At 48.5% G+C, this 10,158-nt stretch overlaps 1 protein-coding gene across 2 annotated transcripts in view; it reads left to right on the top strand.

Annotated features, from left to right (window-relative positions):
• The window catches only part of TTC7A (tetratricopeptide repeat domain 7A), a 123,818-nt gene that overhangs the window by 7,601 nt on the left and 106,059 nt on the right, over positions 1-10,158 (top strand). For both annotated transcript variants that reach the window (XM_003787892.3, XM_023512136.1), the window contains exons 2-3: positions 1,861-2,024; positions 7,564-7,732. In XM_003787892.3, the coding sequence (XP_003787940.1) occupies positions 1,861-2,024; positions 7,564-7,732 (333 nt within the window). The remainder of the gene's footprint in view (positions 1-1,860; positions 2,025-7,563; positions 7,733-10,158) is intronic.

Raw genomic sequence — 10,158 nt, forward strand, 5'->3', positions numbered from 1 at the left:
AAAAATACAATTTAAAAAAACCCAAAAGATAGGACAGTGCCTATGGTTCAAGGAGTAGGGCGCCAGCCCCATATGCCGGAGGTGGCGGGTTCAAACCCAGCCCCGGCCAAAAACTGCAAAAAAGACCCAAAAGATAAAAATAATTTTGATATATATTGCCAAGTTGCTCTAAAGCAGCAGTTCTTAACCTGTGGGTCACGATCCACAGGAACTGTATTAAAGGGCCGTGGCATTAGGAAGGTTGAGAACCACTGCTCTAAAGGTTTTATCAAGTTAGGGCCAGCATGGTGGCTCACGCCTCTAATCCTAGAACTCTGGAAGGCCGAGGCAGATGGATTGCCTCAGCTTATAAGTTCGAGACCAGCCTTAGCCAGAGCAAGACCCCATCTCTAAAAATAGCTGGGCATTGAGGCGAGTGCCTGTAGTCCCAGCTACTCAGGAGGCTGAGGCAAAAGAATTGCTTGAGCCGAAGAGTTTGAGTTTGCTGTGAGCTATGATGCCATAGCACTCTACCCAGCATAGCAAAGTGAGACTCTGTCTCAAAAAAAAAGAAAAAGTTTTTTACCAAGTTACACTCTGCCAGTGAAGGATGATTGTGTGAACCAAGTACTTTTTGGGCTATTTCCTCAAAATGTTCGTTTTTAAAAATTATGATATGGGTAGCAAAGGATCCAGTAATGCACCTCCATAGAGCGAAACCTCTTGCAACTGTGTTCCTGACATTCTGGGCTTTAGGGCTGATTTCTGCAGGAAATCTCCCTTATGAAGAGCGGTTCTTCCTAGGGGTTGTGCAATATTGGACCAGCGGCTTTAAGACGGGAACAGACTGCAGTGTCCTGAGAGTGAGGTGGGAGTGGCACCCCGGGTAGATCTGAGAACGCTGTCTTGGCAGCAGAAAGAACACTGGAAAGATGGCTTTAAGTGGATCTGCCTGGAGACATTTTTGGATTGTCACTTAACTCCCTGAGCCTAATAACTTCCTTGTGGGGTGGCAGAGAGGATCCAATTCACTCGACAGGTATTATTGGTGCCTACACTGAATGGTGGGCCTGCTTCTTGCTCTGGTTGTTGCACAGGGCAATGAGCACAGCCACTAGAGGCCCACGGTGAAACCACACTGGACCTCAAACCATGGAGACTGAATACCTGCTCCCATGCTTAAGTCACCGCTGCTGTCAGTAGCAGGAACACGGTGGTCACAATACTGGACTTTCAATGTAGTAAGAGGAGTCAGCAAATTGAACCCCCACAGGATAAATCTACCTGCCTGGTGGTGAGGTATGCAAATGAGCTACTATATGTGTAAGAACTCCAGAAAGTACACGTATCAAACATGTTCAAGGATCGAACTTGGTACATAAGTATATCTGCTTCCCACCTTAACTCTTTGCCTTCCCTGCTAGGTTATCCTTGACATGTTAAAATACCTTAAAAATGGAGAACACCAATTAGGAAGTTAGGAGCATGTGAAAATGCATTATTAAGCCACCTCATCTTTTTCCTTTTCAGTTGTTTGGGGAGAATTACTTCTTGGTTTTAGAACTTATTACCCACAGCAGGGCACAGGTATAACTTTATCCCTCATTTTAAATTCTGAAATTCTGGGTGTTTGTTCTCATGTCCTGGGAACTCTGCCTCTTCAACCATTAAACTACAGAAGAAAATAAACCAAAAGGGGGCATTTTGTACCATGCCCATGGCAGAATGCTTCTAGGTTTTTTTTTTTTCTTTGAAGACTATTTAAATTTATGGCTCACACTTGAACCATTTCTGTGCTGAATAGGGGTGGTCCAGGGCTGCGTCCTACTCTCCACATCAGCCTTGTTCACTACCAACTCTGATCTCTGCCTTGTTTTTCAGATGACTTTGGGAAATTGCTGCTGGCTGAGGCTCTCCTGGAACAGTGTTTGAAGGAAAACCAAGCCAAAATAAAAGACTCCATCCCTTTGCTGGAGAAGAATGAGCCCAAGATGAGTGAAGCCAAAAATTATCTGAGCAGTATCCTTAACCATGGGAAGCTGTCGGTAAGTTGTCAGCCCCCAAACATGGGACCGCCTCTCAACTCTTCTCTTTTGCCTCCAATCTGGTGTGTCTGGCCCTCCCTGGATCATTTGGTCACTTGAGCAACAAGTCTTTTTTACAAGTTACCATTGCACATACTAGTAGCCACTAGCTACATGTGGCTCTTGAGCACTTGAAATTATACGCTGGAGTTTGAAGATTTAGTACAAATATAAAATATAAAAGAACATTAATGCTTTATATTAATTACATGTTCAAATAATAATATTTGGATATGTTGGGTTAGTGAAAACATGTTAATATAATTAATTTCACCTGTTTTTACCTTTATCAATATGACTAAAAAATCTTATGAGAAATTTTTAGGTCACAGATGTGACTCACATTTGCATGAGTTATGTTTCTACTGGTGTTGGGTTGACCTACTATGTGCCTGGCCCTTTGGGCTCCTTGGAGAGAGGGGGTTGGTGAGCCTGTGACCTAGTTGGAACCAGGCAAATGTGTAGAGTTGGCAAGGGACAGAAGAGCTCCATAATAGGGCAAGCCAGTTTAAGTCTCTGTGCATTCACTGAGTACCTACTGTATGCAAGGCATTGAGGGGAGGTAGAAAAGGATGTATACTCACAGCTTTCTCTCAGCCTTTGCTACTCAAAATGTGGTTACTCTCCAGCGTGTGAGCATCACTGGGGAGCTGGTTAGAAATGTGAAGTCAGAGTTAGAATCTGCGTTTTAATAAGATCTCCCAGACATTCACGTGTGCATTAAAAATTTGAGGCTGTTCTAGATTACAGTGTAGCCTGAGGGGCATGAATATGTCCTTAGAGAGTCAAAGAGGAAGTGATTTTTCACAAGATGTTCCAAAATAATATCTTCACTTCCTTAAACATTTTATTTTGGTGTGCTATGTGCAAGGCATTGTGTTACACACTCTGAGGGCAATCAAGATGGACTGGTGTGGACCCTGACCCTCAAAGAGTCTGCAGGTCTCCTGGAAAGAAAAGTCCTATTAGCAAGAAAATAGCCTTTGTCCAGGAGTGGTAGACAAGAGAAAATAAGGCTAGTGGTGCTCCTTGATGTGAAGGAGAGAGCAGACTGGATAATGGCAGTACTAGAATAGGATCCTACTTGGGGCTGGATCTGGAAGAGAGGGGACACAGATACAGGACTGAGGAAGCAATATGTAATCTAAAGGTTCCTCATGTAAAGCATCTCATTAAAGTTGGTCAGTTTAGCAGGAGCAAAAGGGAATGGCAGGCAATTAGGTTGTAAAGTTGCTTTGGGGTCAGAGAGTGGGGGACCAGAGAGCAGGGACTAGAACACCAAACCAGGAAGTATAAGGCTTATTCTGAGAGCCGTGGGGGGAGAGGAGAGAGTGTGCTGGAAGTTTAAGATTAGTACTTTTGAGCTTTGTGACAGGCACATCTAGCACTGGGAGGTCTGTGTTGAGTTAAAATAGCAACTTGACCCTGAGCACGTCCCTTGACCTTGTGGCCCCTTTGTGCCTCATCTACTGATCAGAAGAATTGGACCGAACTGGTGGGTTCCATGATTTTCCCATTAAGACTCCTTTTCATTTTTTTTTTGAGATAGAGCCTCAAGCTGTCCCCCTGGGTAGAGTGCTGTGGCATCATAGCTCACAGCAACCTCCAACTCCTGGACTCAAGCAAGTCTCTTGCCTCAGCCTCCCAAGTAGCTGGGACCACAGGCACCTACCACAATGCCTGACTGTTTTTTTGGTTGCAGCCGCCATTGTTGTTTGGCGGCCCGGGCTAGATTCGAACCCACCAGCTCAGGTGGTGCCTTAGCTGTTTGAGCCATAGACGCCAAGCCACCCCATTTCATGTTTAAAAAATATTTAGAAATTGTGCTTGAAATAAATGTGATTCAGTCTTACTTTCAAAAATTCAGTCAACACACCAGTAATTTGGATGGTAAATAAAAGCCCTTGTTCATCACCCTCAGCTGCACGCCCACCCCATCCTCAGAGTTGAGCACTGGTCATAATCCAACGTGCAACTCGCATGCCCTTCTTTGTGCATCACAAACATACATCCACACTTAGAGCTTTCTTTTCCCAGAGTCATAGGATATATACTTGACAGGTTGCTCTTTTCCACTGAGCACTTTCACTTGGAGCCTTCTCTGTGCCACTACTTCATTCTTTGTGTCAGCTATTGTTTTGTTGTGAAAACTATTTTGATTGTTACATCACGTTTTCTTTTTTGAGACAAAGCCTCACTCTGTTTTCATTATAGCTCACAGCAACCTCAAACACTTGGGCGTAAGTGATCCTCTTGCCTCAGCCCCCTAGGTAGCTGGGACTATGAGCACCTGCCACAATGCCTGCCTAGTTTTTCTATTTTTAGTAGAGATGGAGTCTTACTCTTATGTAGGGTGGTCTTGAACTCCTGAGCTCCTAATCCACCTGCCTCAGCCTCACAGAGTGCTAGGATTTCAGACATGAGCCATCGTGCCTGGCCTCACACTGCATTTATTAAATACAAAATTTACTATGCTTTATTAAACAAAAGCACATGTGACACTGATAACATGGGGAGATTCAGTGTATCCAGGCCAAAGCCAAAACCTTGATATTGATCAGGCAAAATCAAATATTAAAAGTTGTTAATGGGATTCTCTATCTTACCTCAAATGGTGGGGGGGTGGGGGTGGAGAAGTTCTCTTAGCAGCAGGTGCACCCTCAGGTGGATTCCTGTATGTCCTGAGCAGCTCTGACAGGTTGTAAAGGAGAGGAGCTGGGAGAGGTGGGGCCTGAGGCCCCTCTTGTGGGCAACTTGAAACCTACTCTCAGGGATCTTTTAAGATCCTGCCCATCTCAGTGCCATGGAGGTTGGTGAAAATAAGCCACTTGTCTTAACCTCTCTTATCCCCTGAGCTCTGGGTATTGCCCCATCCCGTGGAGGCCTCTGGTAACCTTCTGCAAGGGTATTTCAGAGACCTGGGAGAGGTGATCACTTGGTGAAGGATCACACTTGTAGGTGCAGGACTTGAACCTAGGCCTTTTGTTTCTGTATCCCAAGCTGAAATGCTCTCTGCCCCTTCTTGGTGCTGCTTCCCAAAGTACTGGAGTAGAAATATAATAATCCAGCAACCTGGATTACTGTTAAGGCTGATGACAGCGCTCCTGCTTTCATGGTTCCCCTTTTATACCTGGAAAGTGTTTCCTCATCTCTTCTTTCCTCATACCTGGGTTATCTCCATGAGGTCATCCTTCCCTTTGTATTGACAGGGACAGTGAGGCAGGAATAGAATAGGGGACACCTGATCTATACAGCAGAGTGCCTATTTCCCCTTACTGAACCACTTCCCACATAGCATCCTCTTTCTGGGCCAAGGACTTGGTTCCCTGACTGTTGGATTGACAGACCATTTCAAATTCAAATGCACAGAGTGTGGCTAAGAAAGGACATTAAAGAAGCAGAAAACAACAGCAAGACTATACTGTCATCTGTTATCGTTCTTCCATAAACGGAGAAACATCTGAACACCAAAAGACAAGATGGATGTGATTTCAGAACCGAGAGCAGCCATGGTATAAATTTAGCTGTGAAACATTCACCACGTTGTCTTACTTTCCCCAGCCTGGTGGAAGCTGTGTTGTAAACTGTCATTGGTCCACTAGGAATTGCTGCAACCACACCCCACCAGCTTGCGGGAAATGTGTCCTTCTGAACCTCACTGCCCTTCTCCCCATGTACAGTAGGAGAGGATAATAATAATAATTACTCATACCCTGTATTTATCTAGCTCCTTTCTAAAGAAAAGTTCAAAGCTCTTTTCTGGACTTTGCTCTATTAATGTTGTTGGCTTCAATATGATGGGGTGAGGAGTAGGCGTTATTATCTGTCCCTCGCCCATGAGGAAATTGCAGCTAGTGCAGAGAGGAAATGAGTCCATGGCTCGAGAGCAGTGCAGGGAATGGCAGAGTCATTCATTGCCCAGTTTGGAGGGATTGTGGGCTGCATACCTCTGGGGATGTGTAATCTTGTGGCGCTAGTCCAGGGAGTGGGTGGCCTATCTAGGGAGTCTAGCAAATGCCCTTAAAAAATCCAGCTTTTGAGAGTTTATCAATCATCAGAGAGAGCAGGACAGGTGTACAGGGGCTAAATGGGCCCACATGGTAGTGGCAGTGTAGGAGTTCACCAGAAGGGAGCTTCCTGGTAGTCAGGAGGCTTGCAGGAGGAGGTGGGCCTGAGCAAGGCCCCAAAGCATGGAACAGGATCTGGATAGGCTAAGGGGAAGAGGACCTGAGTAAGCAAAGGAGGAATGTGCATTTACAAAAACCAAAAAGACCAGTGGGGAAGGAAAATTTGGCTTCCCCCAAGCCTGCTTTACCATATTCCATTTCTCAAAGTTGGCTTCTAAGAGGTCAGTGGATGGTGAGGAGTGGTAAATGACTCCCCCTGACTTATAGGTACCCCAGACTCTTGCTGCCCTGCAGGGAGATGGGGGCAGCACCTTTCTGACAGAGATAGAGGTGGCGGCCAGAGCCACGTCTCCAGGGAGCTTTGTAGACACATTGGTGGCCTGTGGCAGGGGCAGTGCCCAGGGCCTAGTCCAAAGGAGTTGTGGGCCACCTGAGCACAGGGACAGAGGCAGGGGCCCAGAGCAGACGGCCCCAAGAGGTGAGGGATCTCGAGTGGGACTGGACCCATGTCTGAGGCTGGTGTGGCCCAGCCCAGGGCCAATTTGGCCTCCTTCAGGCAGCAGCATGGGGTGCTCTGGCTGGGAATAGACCCAAGCTGGGGTGGGGTGGCCAGGGTGGCCTCTAACAGGCTCTGAGAGTCCCTCTGTGGGGCGGAGATGGGGCTAAAAGCAGCACTTGAGAAAGGAGGGGGAACAAAACAGGTTTGCACTCAGGCAGTTTGGCCTCCTTGATTCTGCACTTTGACCTGCTCTGTCGCTGGCAGAGGCAGTGACCCAGCAGGCACTTTGCTCACCTCTTCCGTCCCACATGGCCAGTGTGGCTGCTCCTCCCTGCAAAGGTCCTGCTGCTGTGGGCGGAGGCATAAGCTTCAGGGCCCTCACAGGCTCTCTCTGAGGGCTTCCCCTCAACTTTGTGTTTGCATAAATATGTATAAAAGAGGAGCCCCCCCCCCCGCCAAATAATAAGTTTCAGACTGTAAAACTCAGCTCAATCTCTGATTCCCCACTTGTGTTCAGAACAAGAGAGTAAACTACTGAGTCCCAGCCTGGGCCATGGCCTTTGGGAGAGAAGCAGGACCCAGTCTGTAAGGTCTCTGGAATCTAGATGGGGGCACAAAAACACTCACACATGAAAGATGTAGGGACTCACATAGGAATTTCTCTGAGAGCCACAATGTGGGCTACGAACTGGGGGTGTGGGAGATAGAAGTTGTCAGCACGTGCTTAAGTATCAGGGAAGCCTTCCTGGAGGAGTAGGGTCTTAGGCAACTCCTGGCTCGTGGTTCAGTGGGGGTGTTCCTCCCAGGGTGCCTGGTGGGGGATAGGCCGGAAGCTTTGGGCAGGAGCCTGCTAACGTGGTCCTTACCCTTTCAGCCACAGTACATGTGTGAAGCCATGCTGATCCTGGGCAAACTGCACTACGTGGAGGGCTCATATCGAGATGCCAACAGCATGTATGCACGGGCCGGCATTGATGACATGTCCCTGGAGAACAAGCCGCTGTATCAGATGCGGCTGCTGGCGGAGGCTTTTGTCATCAAAGGTAGTTGTGGACACTGGCCAGGGTTCCCACCACCATGTATAGCTTGTTACATTCTGGCCTCAGGTGTCCAGAATAGGCAGTGGCTATTGGCCAGTGGAGGGGTGGGCTTGTGGGACCAAAGTCCACCCCTGGTAGCACCTAGGCCCTGGTGTCCAGCCAGGCTGACCACAACTTTGTGCCCAGGCAAGGATGTCAGATGGCTCAAGTTCTCGCCCTGGCTCTGTCAATAACTAGTTACCCAATGTGTCCCTTGGGCAAGTCACCTTTTCATCTTTCTTGGCCTTAGTTTTCTTGTCTATAAGTCAGGGTTGTAATACCTGCTGCCCTTGTCATGACCAAGAGGAATCAGCTGAGTTGTATGACCAGGTTGAGAAAGGCTGGAAAAAATGTGCTCTTTAATTGTCAGGCTGGTGACTGACATTGGCCTGAGGCCAGGTGCTCAATGCTGTGGAGGGATCTGGCACTCCTCAGGTATTTGTTGGGCACCTGCTATGAGCCACTCAGGGAGCAGGTGCTAAGATCTATAGGGACAGACAGTTCAAAACCAGTTCCTGCCTCTGAGGAGCTCATAGCTTTCCCAGAACAAGGGGTGCTTTGGGGGGGACTCAGGGATACAGGGCCAGTGATGTAGGAATATCCTAAGGGAAGACGGTGGGCAGCCCAGCTGGAGAGATTATATCATTCATTTGACCCTGAATGTGTTAAGTGTGAGTAGAAGTCCTACCCCAGTCTTGTGTTGCAGGTTTCTTCTTCCTTGGACCTATAAGCCCTGTGATTGCAGAGCCTGAGGGGTGGCCCTTGGTGGCAGTGAGGTCTCAGGTGCCCCTCTGCCCAGGCTGTTCCAGCACAAACCAACCCCCAGAGAAAAGTCTAGAAAAGCTGTATGTGGCCCTGTGGGGGGATTTCATGCCTGGCATTAGAATATGTGTCACTCTATTTTATATTATAGATAGGGACAGTCTCTCCACCTTATTTATGGGGAAACTGAGGCCCAGAAAAGATACATCCTTTGCCCAAAGTTACACAGATTCATGGTGGAGCCAGGACTAGAACCTCCATCCTCTGAACCTGGCCTTGGATGTGACCCACTCCATACACTCACACACAGTCCTTTCTCCTCTGGGTCCCAGTAGGAGTGACTGTGACATCTGTGGAGGGCATGCCTCCTTGACTCTGGCTAGTGGGTGTTCCTAAGGGTGTTTGTCCACCCCTGCCTCCTTTGGTCCCTTTCCCCGTGAAAGAGGGGAAACCACCTTTCGGCACCACCCTAGGGAACCTGGTGAGATTGTCACTCTGGGCAGACCCACCACCAGCCTGTTGGAGGGCAGGTGCCCCTCTGGGATGGTCTGGTCTATGAGGGTCTTCTCCCTTTACTCTCTCATTCTCCTGTCTGCAACTCTGGCACAGGCCAGTCTTGGGGGTGACCTTCATTTGGTGTTTGGGTCTTTTGAGTCTCCTGGAAGCCACTTCTGCCGTGGGCACCCTGAACCGAACACCCTTCCTTAAGTTTCCTTTTCAGTACTTTCTCCTGTAAACCTGGCTCAGTGTATATTGCTCCCTGTCTCCTGCTCTCTACTCTTTCCAGCATGCCTCCAGCTTCTTGGGGGAACACAGTCCTGGTGGTCAGAGGTCCTGCAGGGGAGGTAAGGAGCCGGGTGCTGCCGGCATGGGCTGCTCGGTCATGGGCTGTGCTAGCTCCCATCCCCTGTGATTGCACGTGACTTCCCCTTGCCTGCGTCCTCTCTGCTGTCCTTCCTGTCCTATTGCCCTGACTACACCAGCTGCTTAGCATGCTGAGGTTCACCTGACCACATGTGTGCTTGAGGCCATGCATGTGGCCCCCAAGGTGTGCATGATGTTGTTTTTCCTGGGTTTGAGGGGGATCTGGTGGGTCTTCCTATGCAGAGTAGAGGCTACATCCAAGGGGAGTGAGGTTACTGGTCACTGGTCCTGACTGCGTGTGTGAGCATGAGCATGGTGGTAGCAGGGCCCTCAGAGGTCCCAGAATAATGTTTTTGGAGCCCTCTCTGTGGCAAGTGTGCCCTCGCTGAATCCCCACAGCAACCCCCATGCACTGTTCTATCTCTTCCGTGCCACAGGTGAGGAGCAAAGGCTGAGACGTGATGGGATTCCTGCCAGTCTCACAGGAAGTGGCAGAGCAGTATTTGAACCCAGGCAGCCTGAGTTTGTAAATATCCTGTGATGTTGCTGCAGCTGTGCAGAGTTCCAGGCTGGAAGTAGTCATAAGTGATCTAGGTTATTGGTGGAGAAATCAAGGCTGACAAAAGTGAAACAGCTTATCCAGGATACCGGTTAGCTTGCGTTTGAACTGGGATCCTCTGCCCCCAAGCAGCCTCTGGCCTTGGACTCTTTCTGATTCTGCAGGACTCCGACTGACCCACTCTGAGTGCTCCTGGCCAGGCTGC

The sequence above is a fragment of the Otolemur garnettii genome, unplaced genomic scaffold (genome assembly GCF_000181295.1).
Source record: "Otolemur garnettii isolate 467f Iridium unplaced genomic scaffold, OtoGar3 scaffold00024, whole genome shotgun sequence".
In the NCBI taxonomy this organism is placed as follows: domain Eukaryota; kingdom Metazoa; phylum Chordata; class Mammalia; order Primates; family Galagidae; genus Otolemur; species Otolemur garnettii.